Source organism: Haliotis asinina, chromosome 6 (genome assembly GCF_037392515.1).
Source record: "Haliotis asinina isolate JCU_RB_2024 chromosome 6, JCU_Hal_asi_v2, whole genome shotgun sequence".
Lineage (NCBI taxonomy): Eukaryota > Metazoa > Mollusca > Gastropoda > Lepetellida > Haliotidae > Haliotis > Haliotis asinina.
The window spans coordinates 12,931,657-12,946,781 of record NC_090285.1 but is presented as its reverse complement, the minus strand read 5'-3'; the positions used below and the strand labels follow the sequence as shown (position 1 = coordinate 12,946,781).

The 15,125-nt window shown below is 43.2% G+C and overlaps 1 protein-coding gene across 2 annotated transcripts; it reads left to right on the top strand.

Annotated features, from left to right (window-relative positions):
• The first annotated feature begins 1,742 nt into the window (after positions 1 to 1,742).
• On the top strand, positions 1,743 to 13,870 carry LOC137288268 (vitelline envelope sperm lysin receptor-like). 2 transcript variants are annotated; one of them, XM_067820738.1, is made up of 10 exons: positions 1,743 to 2,541; positions 2,697 to 2,747; positions 3,625 to 3,667; positions 4,296 to 4,480; positions 7,972 to 8,126; positions 10,025 to 10,173; positions 10,917 to 11,004; positions 12,250 to 12,403; positions 13,045 to 13,093; positions 13,686 to 13,870. In XM_067820738.1, exons 2-10 carry the CDS (start codon positions 2,706 to 2,708, stop codon positions 13,835 to 13,837), a joined length of 1,017 nt encoding a protein of 338 aa, XP_067676839.1. In that variant the 5' UTR covers positions 1,743 to 2,541; positions 2,697 to 2,705; the 3' UTR covers positions 13,838 to 13,870. The 2 variants fall into 2 exon arrangements, with proteins under 2 accessions (XP_067676839.1, XP_067676840.1); XM_067820739.1 differs by having other exon boundaries at positions 2,471 to 2,541; positions 2,697 to 2,741; positions 13,686 to 13,868.
• Positions 13,871 to 15,125: the final 1,255 nt, after the last annotated feature.

Below are 15,125 nucleotides of genomic sequence, written 5' to 3'. Positions count from 1 at the left end.
GTTTAATCTTAAGTCGTAGTCTGACTCCAAGCTGACGAGTAAAAGTATCTGACAAATCATTATTTCTGACACATATCTTTACATTTTCATGTATACTACACAATATTTTAGCATTTTAAAACTAACACCACGTTTAAGTAAAATGTTCCATCATTTATCTCTACAAACGGAATCAAACGCCTTTGCCAAATCCACAAATTGAACATAAAATCTCCCCCCCCCCCTCTCTGATTAAAGAATGTCTGTATAATTGTACATAAAATGCATACATTATCTCAAAATGAAATATGTCACATAATTTATATGATGTTTTCAAATTGCTATTGCGATGTCTTTTCATGCAAATATAAATGACGGAGAATTTTGATTGTTTAGTTTCCATGTAAATATTATGAGCTTGGAAGTAGTTACGGGACAGGTTTATTTTCTAGGCATTATTCACAGCCCGTTAACGTTATTTCTGTGAAACTGTGCATGTACACATTACTGAAGTGGGTCTTTGATTTGTATTTTGGGAGCTGATTACTTACTTGTGCTGTAACACAACCTCATGCAACACTGGTTTTGTTGCTTTGTCAGGTCTTACGATGTTTTTTCTGTCAAGCCATTCAATGATCTCTGCTTTAAGGAAAGTGGATGTTGGACACCGATTGTCGGACTCACGGCAACTGTGGTATGGAACATTATCCATGACTACCAAGGACTTTTATGGAAGGACTGTGATCAGTTGTTCTACATACTGTGTAAAGACAGCCCCGTTCATTTCCGTATGGAACTCTCTCCCGTCGGTGGACCAAATAAATACCAAATCACACCCAGGCAGAAATCTGTGAGCCAGCATTCAGAATTATAAGTCTCTGTCCTCTACCAGCTGGTGGCTTCCGCTTCGGCTCCTGCCATGGCAAGTTTTATCCCCTGAACACTTTTATATATGTAACCAAATTTCAGCAACAATTTGCAAATAGTAAAAAAGCGACATCAAACTGGTGGTCTTGAGCAAGGATTTGTTTCAATCGCCGTTCCGACACATGCTCATTTTGACGTGTTAATTTTTTAATTGTGTCCCTGACAAGCCTTTGATCAAAACAGTCCAGTTCTAATTTCCTACCAACTTTGGAGATGGTCCCTGGAATGTCCGTAGACGATGGGTGGATAATTCCACTCAACACGCACTTTGAGAGATCCAAGGCATGTTGGGTCCGTTTGAAATACTTTTCAGGAGCTACAAATGGATGGCCCCTTCCACTTTCTCGTTTGAAATAGTTATGGATTTTTCTAATAATGTCTTTTGCGTCAGCCGACAAATTGGATGTGGACATTTCTCTATGTGTAAATGTGTGTGCACTTCGTGCAATGCACGTGCTTGAAGTCACGTGACATGATCTGCCGAGCATAATGTAAAGGATTTGACATGTGAGGTGTTGTGACTTGAAAAAATGACAGCTCTTATAGACAACTTTCTTATCATCGGGAGATAAATTATGACAATTAAAATCCTCAATGGCAGAAGTGTATTAAAGCCTCATACCAAACTGGAAACGGATAGCACTTAGTTTTAAAGTAAAGTTACCATACATCGTCCTGAAACATTTTCTGCCAGACTATAGTAGGTAGTGGCCGATCGATGACGTCATTTGTGTTCTGGTAGCGTCTCACCAGTGCAGAAATGGTGTTCCGGTGGCAGTTGAAATGTGCAGGCATTTGTCGATGAGATATTAACACACACACACACACACACACACACACACACACACACACGCACACACGCGCACACACACACACACACACACACACACCGATCATCATAATGGACTCATGACGTTGTGCTGACATTGGTCTTGGAGTTTCAATAGCCCTTTGATTTTTAACGATCGCAAGGACAGGGGCAGAGCTTTCCAAACTGACAGCATTGTGTGGCATTTATTTGCTCTGTTTCTCCTTCCCGGAATGCACGTGCAACAACGTATTACACGTCTCAAGGTGAAGCCACTGACGTAACGGAACGTGGCAGTTTAAATCCTTGTGTCTACACAGGTTTGATAGATTTGAATTGTCATTATGCACAGTTTCTTTATGTGCCTAGTATATTTGCAATTTATGGTGCGTGCGTGCGTGCGTGCGTGCGTGCGTGCGTGCGTGCGTGCGCGCGCCATGGTATCTCAGTCAGCCAGCACTATAGAACCAGCTTACTTCTGGGCATGTACAAACAGCCACACATACACACGTGTATGAGCGAAACATTCTCTATTACGGCGTCAACACCTTTTCACCTGACCACCTACATAACGGGTATATTGGGTTTTTTTACATTCATAACAGTTAGAGTATGATGTATATAATAGACCGTGGAGGACCGTAGTACCGATATAATAAACTATAGGGTCCTAGTCAGCAAACTCAACAAGGTTCGTGGATGTATCGGAGTGAATGGCAACAGCTCTGTCATCGCGCACATCCGGGTGTTTGGCACGAAATTTGCATGCGTGACTTTCCAAGCGACAGACGTGTCTGAAGGCGCGGTGGAGAAGGGTCATCGTCCAGGTAGGCTGAAGGCTGTGACTATTATTGTTGATTATTGTCGTTAACAGAAAGTTAAAATATATTCCATTATGTGATTAAATAAGCACAATGATTCTTAGTTAGTGTTTAAAAAGATATAGAGATTCTACACTATAGCTATTTGTATTCTTTTTCAGTATTCAAAAATGGCATCGATCCGTGCAGCATTCATCCTAGCTTTGGTCGGTGTGAGTACCAGCACACATTTTGTCACTTTAAGATAAGATTTAAACAACCTTACATATCTAATCAATCCGTTCCTGTCAAAGTAATAAGACGAGTATGGGAAAATTATGACGGACTTGATGATCTAATCAAACAATAGTCTTCACCTACAACATTTCACTATCTACATTTCTACTGTTCTGTTTCTACTTAATCCTTCTTGTTTTACTGACTTATCGAAGATCCGGTGTAGAAGTCATCTTCGGTAACCCATGCTTGTCGCACGAGACTGCCAACAAGATCAGGTTGTCAGACACGCTGTCTAGGTTGACATGTGACCCGTGATGGTCCGGGGTAGAATAGGCTTGCCGTAAGAGGCGATTAACGGTATCGGGTGGTCAGGCTCGCTGACTTGATTGAAACATGTCATCGGTTCCTAATTGCGCATATCGATGCTCATGCCGTTGATCACCGGGTTGTCTTTTCCAGACTCGATTATTTACAGACAGCCACCATACAGCTGTAATTTTGCGGAGTATTATTGTAAAACTAAGCTCGGTTGACATGTGATGGTGTCCCAAATGCGTTTAGACTCGATTATTTACAGACAGGCGCCATATAGCTGGAGTATTGCCTGAACGGTGCGGCAATAAACAGATGTTGGAATATAACACTGTCTGAACCAATGCATGATGCAAAGCAAGAATGCTCTTAGGGTTCACATTCAGCACTCGGACAGCTATCCTTCCGTAGAGGTATCACAACACACGTGGATGCAATTAATTTAAATAATAAAGACAACTTCGATATTGAAGCATTGTTTTCGATTTGTAATTGGTCAGAATTAAACATTATTTTCAAACACTGCTTTACATTAACATTCCACTCTGACCGTTCCAGGCCATCGTCCGCGGAGACCCCCCTGCCGGATACATAATAGACGGTAGGTAGACTAGTTACAAACTGCAATAGTTGAACCCCAAAACCACTATCATTTCTAATTCTTAAAAATACTTGAAATACTGCAACACTGCAAATAAAACATACTTCAATTTCTGATGCTCAAGAATTCTACACCGGAATGTCCAGACCGCCGCCTTATAGCTGTAATATTACTGAGTGCGGCGTAAAACTAAACTCACTCACTCCTTGGGGGTTAACGGTGACGGCAGCACCAATCATGCGTGTCGCAATGAAAGGGAAATAATTTAGAACACGCTGAATGTCTTTTAATCTTTAATCTTACATCCGGAACATTCGTTACCACTAACCCCCGTCCTTACACTCCATTTGCAAGAACACATTTTTTTCTAATCTTAGTTGTATCAGAGGTTTAACTCGTTTTAATATATGTATAATACAATATAAGAGTGCATCAGTGACATAAAGTTGCTTTGGAATCAAGCAGGAATCGTTATCGTTCTTGTTTGAAATGGTTATGATGTTCAGGCGCCAATATGAAATCCTTCAGAGGGCTTCGAGTCGCTGTTGTCCCGGAATAACAAAAGCTGGTCACGAAATGATGACCGGAAGTTACCGAGACTTTAAGTTCACTTCATGTTGATGCGCAGTGCTCCCTTCATGCGGTCCCGACGCTGTTGCGGACGGGTACGTGGAGGTGGTCACCGACCTGAACGCCAAAGCGAGGGCGGTTTGTGCGGGTGGTACAGTCCACAAGTTTTCCGCCGTGGACAAGGTCAAGTTACGTCTAGATGTCTCCTATCCTGGTGGCGGCAGCTCCCCTTGTGTGTTCGAGGTGAGTTTGTTGGAAAATGTGTATTTTGTTTACCGTTGTATTCGTCACATCCTCGAGATCTCCAAAGTACACGTTTCGATAAGTATCCATTATACCATGGATGCATCTACGGCTCGGCCCGATGATTTTATTACCTCCCTTGATGGGCTTGTCATCGCAACCCACTTTCGCTTTTTAAATTATTTAACCGCCTAAATGCAACCGACTGCAGATTGAGGTTCTCTAAAAGAGGTAAAAGGTGTCCTTGCATATATTGTTTTTAAAATTCGGACATGACAATCTGTACGATTTCCCTCCAAGTTCGAGTCGCACTTCGAACAAACCTTCCCGACTTCAACCGCAATCTTTGTTGACACTAGCAAGCTTACTTAGCTGATTGGCTACCAAGGGGACTTAGCTGATTGGCTACTGTGAGAATGCAGAGCCAACAAAGGGAGGTAATAAAATTATCGTGTAACCCCCAGATACACCAGCATATAGTGGAGACTTGTCGGAACCTATACCCTGGTAGATATCGACGATGTATTCGTCACAGCAGTAACCCGAGTTCGCATATGGATGCCAACATCCTTTTGGCTCTTCGTATACGGAGCATCAAGAGGTAATTCCAGATGTCTGTATACAGTACCATGGTTGGTTATACGATCTTTCTATCCTTGCCGAGTTAAAACGCCGAACCCTATTTTTTTCCAGAACTTGGCCATTTTCAATCTTCTTGTCAAACGCTTCATCACACAATAGTCATGAAGATTCCGAATTAATACATGCATGCATGCACACACGCATGCACACACGCATACATACATACACACATACATACACACATACATACATACATACATACATACATACATACATACATACATACATACATACATACATACATACATACATACATACATACATACATACATACAGTCAGTGCTAAACTCACATAAGTACTGCTCTAAATCGCTTTGAGTTCCACATCTGTACAGTGAGATTAAGTACACCTGGATAAACAGATGCGTTTTCGTTTGGTTTTGAAGAGTGAGAGTTCTTGTGAGGCCTGTATGTTGACTGGGAGTTTGTTCTATAAGAAGGGTGCTGCTGATGAAAAACACCGTTCTACGAAAGACTTGGTTCCGGAACTTGGTACCGCCAGGAGACGCTGGTATGGCTGGATAAGACTTGAGATGTTGAGAGATTTGAAAGTGAGGAGCTGAATCTTGTAGACGGTTCGGTAGCCAACAGGTGTCCAGTGAAGTCTCTTCAAGAGAGGGGAGATGTGCTCGAACTTGCGAATAAGTCGGCACATGACCCGCTGCATTCTTGACCTGCAGCAGTTTCTTGACCAAATGATCACTGGATTGTCGGTTCCCATTTGCACAGATCGATGCTCACGTTGTTGGTCACTGGATTGTCTGGTCCAGACTCGATTATGTACAGACCGCCGCCATATAGCGGGAATATTGCTGAGTGCCGCGTAAAACTAACTCACTCACTCTTGACAAAATGAGCTGGGAGACTATAGAGGAGTGAGTTGCAGTAATCAAGACGATATGTGATGTATGCCTGAACTAATGCTGCTAATGCTATCTCATCTATAGTTTGGCAGGGAAAGCATATGACCCCGGATTTTTTTGTAAATAACTCTTCATCCATTCCATCCCACTGATCCAATCTATCTCAAACTTTGCAAGTGAATGCTTTGCCAGACAACCTAATCACATTGTAAATCACCTATTTTATGCATTTGTGTGTAAGAATCTGTCTATGTAAGTGTAAACAAAATAAACAGCAGAACGCTGACAGCTTGCAGAGGGAGGAAGCCAATGACCTGTAACAGCGGCAGTGTTGGGTCAGAAAGGTAAATGCACTTGCAGTTCATGATTGTTACCTGTTCACTGCACAGTGATAGACCATTTGGATCATTCACATTGACTGCTTCTAGCTGTCATCATAAAACCTTATTCATATCATGCTAAACGTTTAGAAAGGTGTTTAATTTTTCAGACTGCGATATGCGGTGTGCTGACTAGATTTCTTCGTAAACACCCACTGCTTGTCATTTGTTGTTTTAGTCTTTTAGCGATAACACGCTCAGTCAACTTTGACTCGAACGAGAGATTGCACACTGGGCGATAGCTCTTAAGTATGTCCTGGTCGAGATCGGTCTTCAACAGTGGAGATATTATTGCTTCCTTCATAAAAGCATTAACAGTCGCCTCTGACGAACAGGTGACACTGCTTCAGTAGACATCTCGGCATCGGATCCAGTATGCACGACTTTGCAGGATTGTTCTTAATAAGCTGTCCGATTTCCCCTTCGCTTGTCGGAGGAGGTGACCATACGTGATGTGCTGCTGGCCGCAGAGCGACCTCTGGATGCTGACAGGGAATTGGATTTGTATGATCAAAGTATTTTAGGAATAGTTTGCTGAGTTCATGTAGAGATGAATGTGAAGGCAGAGCTCTACTTCTGTCTTTGAAGAACAGATTGTTGGAGATACGAAAGATGTCTTTCTGGGATGATGCTTTTTCTAGTGCTTCTCTGTAGCACGAACGCTTGGCTTGTTCTGTTAGTGCTGTGACATGGTTCCTTTCTGCATTGTGCATTCTTTGTGGATTTGAAGACCAGATTTGACCATAGGTCGCTCCAACTTTCGACGTTTGCGTTTGGAATTACGGATATTGTTACACCGCGGAGCATCATTAAGGACAGTGATTGTGCAGTTCATGAGAGGGTCATGGTCACTTTCATGAGGGAGTCATGGTAGTTGTACAATTGCATACAGTCTGATACACCCAAGTTCTCGAAATAATCCATCACAGAGCAAATGTTAGAGCTGAATTTCTCACTAGAGATGTTCTTCACTTGTACGAAATAGACTTACAACTTTCCTTGCACTGACCTTCATATGGAATTGTTCTATTTGACCTACCTCTGCATCCCCGACGTGTCCTTTTCACACTGCATATGCCAGGCTGCAGAAGTTCATTAAAAGTTAAACTGGGATTTTCTGATCTCTCTTTATTGAGTGAGTGGAGAAAACAGGGAATCAGTGATACAAGTGAGAGGAGTGATTTAAACATATTTCGAAAAATGGATTTTCAATACAAAATATTGATAAATTCCAGAATCCGTTATGGGCATCAGATGGCCTGATATCTGGGATATCCTAGCACAAATTCAAACGCTTTGCGTCATACAGTCAAACTGAATTTCACTGTTTTCGTCAGTAACCCATGCTTGTCTGGCTCGCTGACTTGGTTGACACGTGTTATCGGTTCCCATATGTGCAGATCGATGCTCATGCTGTTGATCATTGGATTGTCTGCTCCAGACGCGATTCTTTACAGACCACCGCCACAAATCTGGAATATTGCTGAGTACGGTGTAAAACCTAACCCACTCACTCACCCCTACAGCTAGTATTTGGCAGGTTTGAAGCAGCCTTTTGAAATTTTGGCAGAAGCATCGTAAAATCATCACTCTTCGATTCTTGCAGAAACGGAAGGATGTGGATGTGTACGTCATCACAGTCACTGTTGCCTACGGACAGAAGGGCGGCTTGGTGCAGAAGAAGTCTGAACAATACACGGTGGCCTGTACATTCAGTGCTGCAGGTGGGGTTGCCTCTGTGAAGCACACGATTCACGATGGGTAGGTACAATGAGTCTTCAGTGGTGTTTCATTACCCCAGGTAGGTAGGAAACACCAAACCTATGCTTAATTTGTCTTAAGCAGTCAATGAATGTAAGAAGCTACCACCGTGATCAGGTTCGGTTCCCGGGAGGTTGCATGTCAATTATCGTTAATACTTTGATCGAGGCTAAATACGTAATGGAATATATGGTCAAGAGTCGTTTAGCTGCATGCCAATATCAGACAGTTGGAATATCGCTACCTTAAGCAACAAAAGAGTGAACGAGTTTACGTTTACCCCGCACCCAGCAATATTGCAGCTTTTTGGCGGCGGTAGGGAAATAGTCTCCACAGACAATCCAGTGTTCAATAGCATGAGCATCGATCTGCGCAATTGAGAACAGAAGACATGTCAACCCGATAACCTGTTGCGACAAGCATGGGCTACTGAAAATCAGTATTCTAACAGGGACATTCACGGGGAAACTGTTTCTAGATATGTGATCGGTCAAAAACGGATTAATCCGCTTTTCAAACTAGACTGTAAAAGATTATTAAAACTGTTAAGTGTGAAGTTACGATGTTAGCTAAATACAGCGAATATACTCGTCACAAAAAAATAAGCAACAAGTGTTTTCATTATGATATTTTTTATCAATCTCCACAGCGATTTTTGCCGTCACGTCAAAGATAAATATTCAAAGTCTACATAACCTTTAGTGACTGTCATATTGAATTATCTGTTAACATTGATAACATCACCCAAACATAACCAGTGTCGGCACGGCACGAATGTGTTCCACATTTCACGCATGCTATCAGCCTGCCTGTAGCCATTCCTCTGATAAAAAAAAAAGAACAAAAGGTGGCCCTAAGTTCATTTTTATGGATGAGAGTGGCCAAGAAAGAGTTAAGAATCATGTTTGGATCAACATCACACATACCAACAGGGCTGCAAGATCACCTGATCTAAATCCCACTAAACATATTTTGGACATTACTGGAAGTCGTGTACAGGTCTCCATTTTCACCCCTGTACTCGGGATTAACTTGAACATTCGTTACAGAGAGAATGGCAGAACATTCCACACCATCAAATCTAAAGGCTCATTTCGTCAATGCAAAGAAGTGGATATGCTTGCATTCGTGCTCATGATAGTCATAGAATGCTTGCCACAAAAGGCGACTAACGGGACCGGGTGCTCAGGCTCGCTGACCTGATTGACACATGTCAGTTAGGTCCCAATTGCGCATATCGAAGCTCATGTTTTTGAGCACTGGATTGTCTTGTCCAGACTCGATTATTTACAGACCGCCGCCATATAGCTGGAATATTGCTGGGTGCGGCGTAAAACGAAACTGTTTCATTTTGCTCCATCGATGCACCACATTTTCACCGGTCCAAGCTTTTGAGGATTTGAAAGTCTGTTATTGTCAATATCATTTCATTTGTTAATCGTATATACATGTTTCACCTTTTCATGGCATTCCTCCTTGATTTGCAAATTCAGTAAATGAAAATGTTATGAGATTCAAATTTTGTTGCATAACGTTATGTCAGTATATTCCGATACTAGCTGATACCAACTAAGTAAATGATTAATCATAACATCACTTTAAGCAGCATTTTCTAAGGTATTAAAATTATTTTAGAGTGCCAGGAATGCGCATTTCGTTCTGAGGTATTGCCACAGCTTCCTGACTCGAAATACTATCATCTTTGGAGGTGTTATGGACACTAGGACTCATGACGTGCCATGGGATATCTTTGACAACTGATCTGCGCTTGCATGTGTCGCGGTGTTTACCTGTTCGTATAACCTTTGCCTCGACGCTATATGACTGAAATAATGTTGATGTCATATCACTTTTGGTTTGACATATAATTCAAATTGCTGCACGTTGCGTGTTTGCAGACTCACAGCTCCACTGGAAGTGCAGCACAACACAGGAAGTGAGTCCAAATCCACAGTGACGCTGAACATTGTTGACGTCCTTGGCAATGATTTGACAGGATCTGATCTTCACCTTGTCAAAACTGTCCAACTCAAAGCCGTGAGTAAAGGTAAGAAAGGCAGTTCGACTCGTCCTTCCACTCATTTTTCTGTTGAGAGAAAATGGCTGTCTTGTATAAAGCGACCACAGTGCAACGATGATCTAAGCCCTCATACTCTTAACGTGGACATAACACTAAGGTCGTTTTGTGTATGCGGACCCTGATCCGAAGTGTCCTCAACGCGGAAGTACCCCATTAACCCCTTTGGGATTTGGCAGTCTTGGATTTTAATGACTGGGTGAGTGAGTTTAGTTTTACGACGCATTCAGTAATATTACAGCTATATGGCGGCGGTTTGTAAATAATCTTGTCTGGATCGAGTCTGGACAAGACAATCCAGTGATCAACAGCATGAGCATAGATCTGAGCAACTGGGAACCGATGACACCTGTCAACCATGTCAGGAAGCCTGTCCACCCGCTCCTGTTAGTCGCCTCTTACGACAAGCATTGTCGCCTTTAATGACAAGCATGGGTAGCTGAAGGTCTATTCTAAACCGGGACCTTCACGGGTCTGGACTTTTTTTTTAACCCTAGTGACCCAGTCCTCAGCAGCCCATGCTTGTCCTAAACGGCGACTAACGGGATCGGATGGTCAGCCTAGCCGACTTGGTTGACACCTGTCATCGTACCCCATTTGCGTAGATCTATGCTCATGTTGTTGATCACTTAATTGTCTTCACCAAATGCGTAGTTTGTCGTGATTTCGTCTCTATTCTGCATGCCGGAAAATTTTGTATTGTTTGTCTTCAGGCGAACAGGGAGAGAAAGGAGTGAAGCCCGTGTCGTGTGATGCTATTGGAGTAAATACGAAGAAACGATATCCAGTTCTGAGAGCTGGGTAAGTTTTCCAAAGTTCTTTTACATATTCTAAGATCCGGAGGTTAGCCCACTGGAAAGCATGTCTTAGATTATTTGCAAATTCAAACGTACATCACTGGAACCACGCTCTACGGAATGGATGTATACAGAGAAACACGTGACCTCTTAACGATTAATTTTCACTATGCAGAGGGTTTATGAGGTAGCTTAGTAGGGAAAGCGTTTTCTCATCAGTTCGATTCCACACATGCGCGCAATCTGACGAAGCCCATGCCTCGTGACCAACCACTCATCTACCTTCAAATCCTCCCTTGCGATATTGCCAAAAGCTTAGCAAATCATTTGACCCCCTCAAAATCCATTTCTGCAGTCCTAGGACAGGAACACAATGGGGCATCTAATATGCAGATTGGACCCGTGAAGGTGCAGGTTACAACTGGTCTTCAGTAACCCATGCTTGTCAAAAGCGACTGACGGGGTCAGAGATAGACCCGCCGACTGGGTTGACACGCCATTGTATCCCAATTGCGTAGATAGATGTTCACACTGTTGATCACCGGATTTCCTGGTCCAGATTTGATTTAGACCTACGCCATAGAGCTCGAATTTTCTTGAGTGTGGCGTAAAACAAAACAAAATTAAAAAAGTCAATCACAAATCATGTAAGTATTCAACAAAAAACACCAGTGAACCACCCATCATGCTGAGCAAACAGTACAGATTTAAACTTCGGATATTGAATGCGGCGTAAAAGTAACTCATTCACTTCTACAAACGCTCCTTAGGAAGCGAACATACTTGGGCATCTAGTGTGCAGCATAGACGACATTCGGCTTATCCATGTGACCAGTGGCCGGTCATGTGAGCGCTAGTCTTCAAGTTTATAAGGGAGTGAAAGACATGCCCACGAACGTATTTTCTAAAGATGTCTAGACACTGCCTAAGTCCATAGTTCTGGTTAGGAAACCCGGAGAACTGACCTCAAAATATACACAAGAATGTTTTTTCCTCATTGATCATTTCAACCCCCGAACCCGAATTTCTTTTAGCATAAATTGGAGCAAATCAGTTGGATTACACGTCATTTCATGAATATCGTCGCTTTGACTTTGATGGTCCATACTCCAACTCCAGAAAGTGAATGTCAGTTTTAAGCAACTCTGGCATTGTCACTGGAGTATAAAGCATCTACGATTATTATTAAATCTGGATATATCTGTGTGCCAATTTTGTGTTTTCACCACATGCCACGTATTGTTTACAGCTGCGGTGACGGAATCATTTTCAAGAAGGACCAAGGATTCACGACAACTGGCCTGACATCAGTCAGCCCCTACTTCCCCACCTTCAATGTTGCCTCCGACCCTGTCCTAAGCTTCCAGTGCAACTTCACCTTCTGTGCTGCGGCCTGTGATGGGGTGGGTGTTTCAGAGCCACAGATCTGATTTACCTTTACGTGTCCCTTCCATCCTCCTGAGGCGATACCCGGGCTCGAGTCCGCACAGTGGTACAATGTGTGTCTTTTCGACGTTAACGATCATGATGCCAGCATTCAATCGTATGTGGGTCGGTGTGGTAGTCTTGTGGTTGTAGCGTTCCTTCGACACATCTAAAACCCGAGTTAGTCTTCACATGGGTGCTATGTGTGAAGCTTATTTCTGGTGTCCACCGTCGTGATATAGCTGGATTATTGCTAAACGCGGCGTAAAACACAACACTTTCACTCATTCCCTCTTCCATGAATTGGTGGGGTGACCTGGTGGTTAGAGCATTCGTTCGTCACGCCGACGACCCGGGTTTGTTTCCCCACGTGGGTACCGATTCCGATTTCTGTAACAGTCGACATTGTATGGTTTGTATTGCTAATAAGCAACGCACTCATCTTACCTGATGTACAGGTGGCCCATTCGTCGATGGTGCTGCCAGTCGCTGTGTTGAGATGGTTCTTAGGTGGTCCCTGAGCTTGTTCAGGAGAGAGCCCCAGTAACCCATGCAAGATGACACAGTATGGCCAATTGCTATTATTAATGACATTTCATACCCCCTCCTCCAATTTCAGAGCACCTGTCATAATGCCAAAAGAAGATCTGCAGAAATTGACAATAGTGGTAAGTACGGAAGTAATATAAATTGCGAATGGTTATTGTCGCAGCGCCGAACGGGGAACTAAGCATTCACCAGAGTCAGTCCGTCCGTACGTACGTACGCCTCAATTCTTGTTAACGCGATATCTCATGAACTGTTGTACCCAATGAGTTCAGATTTGGTAATATTGGGGAGATTACGCAGACACCAGCCCTTATGGGTGACCTTGACCCTATTTCGTGCACATGACTTAAAAACTACCTCACACTAAAAGGTTATCTTTTATGTGACCAAAAGATAATAAAACGAGCAAATGTTACCTTTCATTCTTCGTTAGAGGCGGTGGACATTGTCGTCTTTGTGAAAAAACACCTGTTTTTGTTTACTTTTCAGAACGGGACAGCTTTGAGTATCCCATATTATTAACGAGAGACATTGAGGCATGTGTAAAGGCTATGAGACTGCTGGAGGTTTCTGGGCTCACAATATAACTTCCATTTTTGGAGTTCTTCACTCGAATAGCTGCAGGATTGATGCACCTGTACGTCTGTCGTATCACTGAAAATGAAACCGGGTTGCTCCGTTGCTAGCTAACATGAAGGTGCTCTTTTGCAGGAGACTCATCACTGCTGCACACAGTCCATACTGGGGACTTCTTGCTCAGACTATCGAGGAAGCGAAGGTCTGCTGCTCAGCACAATCAAGAAAAGAGCATTCTGAGGAGAAGTAGACTTAAGGTCAAATATAACAAGCATTTTACACTGTAGTGTTGCTGCAAGTAAACGTGCAATATGATTATGTGTGTGTTTTGATTATGAAAACTATTTAGGGCCATGGTTCTTATCCATGTCGAATGTGACCAAGTTGGTTTTGTAGTTGTCAGACGTGACCAAGTTGGTGTAATAATAGCTGTCATATATATACACCTGGAAATTAATCAAGCAACACCCCAATTTTTTCTATTGGAGCAACTTTGAAGTGTTCTGACAATCAAAATATGCCGGGTTGATATAGTTTGACACTTTTTTATTCAACAGACGATCTCTGACAAACAACTTAAAGGGAAAAAGTATCAAGACTTTGCTTTATTGCAACGAAATCCAAATTCTTAAAACTGTCTTAAATTCATGAAAAAATGGACACAATTTACTATTCATCCACAGACGTTGTTGTCAGGTGTATTAACACAAATGTCACATGGAAAGAAAGAACAGTCATCTGAGAGTCTGCACACCGACTTTCATCAATATCTAGTGTGTCCTCCCTGCGCACGCACCACCGATTCCAGACGCCTCCTCATTCCTTGGATGAGTCTCCGGATCTGATTCTGGGGGATCCTGTTCCACTCCTCATGCAGGGCAGCCGTCAATTCGTTGAGATTATGGACTGGTGGGTCTCTCTGCCTCACACGACGGCCAATAAAGTCCCACAAATGTTCAATGGGGTTGAGGTCAGGGCTCATGGCAGGCCATGGAATTCTGTCAATTGCATTTTGCCGCAAAAAATCATTTACAGCATGCGCCCTGTGAGGTCTAGCATTGTCGTCCATAAATATGGGTCTCGTTGCCAGAGGATGGTTCTCAAAATGAGGTACCACAGCCCTGTCAAGAACCTCCTGTTGGTAACGAACACCGTTAAGGTTGCCACGGATGGTAATGATATCCAACTTGCAGTTCATGGAAATGCACCCCCATACCATAACGGAACCTCCCCCAAAGGCCACAGTCTCCTGGATGTTCCGTGGAGCCATTGCTGTGTTCCTCTGCCTCCAGACCCGAGTACGACCGTCCACCATGTGCAGCAAGAACCGGCTCTCATCTGAGAAATGGACCTTCCTCCAAGAGGCAATGTTCCAGTGCAAACGGTCATTACACCAGGCCAGTCGGGCTGCCTTATGGGCTGGAGACAGTCTGGGTCGCTTGATTGGCCTCCTTGCCCGGTATCCTGCAGCTTTCAGACGATTCCGAACAGTCCTGTTCGAGATGGGTCTCCCTGGAAGCCACTCCTGTCTCAACCGAGAGCTCGAGTCGAGGGACCTGCGCCGTACAAGTCTCA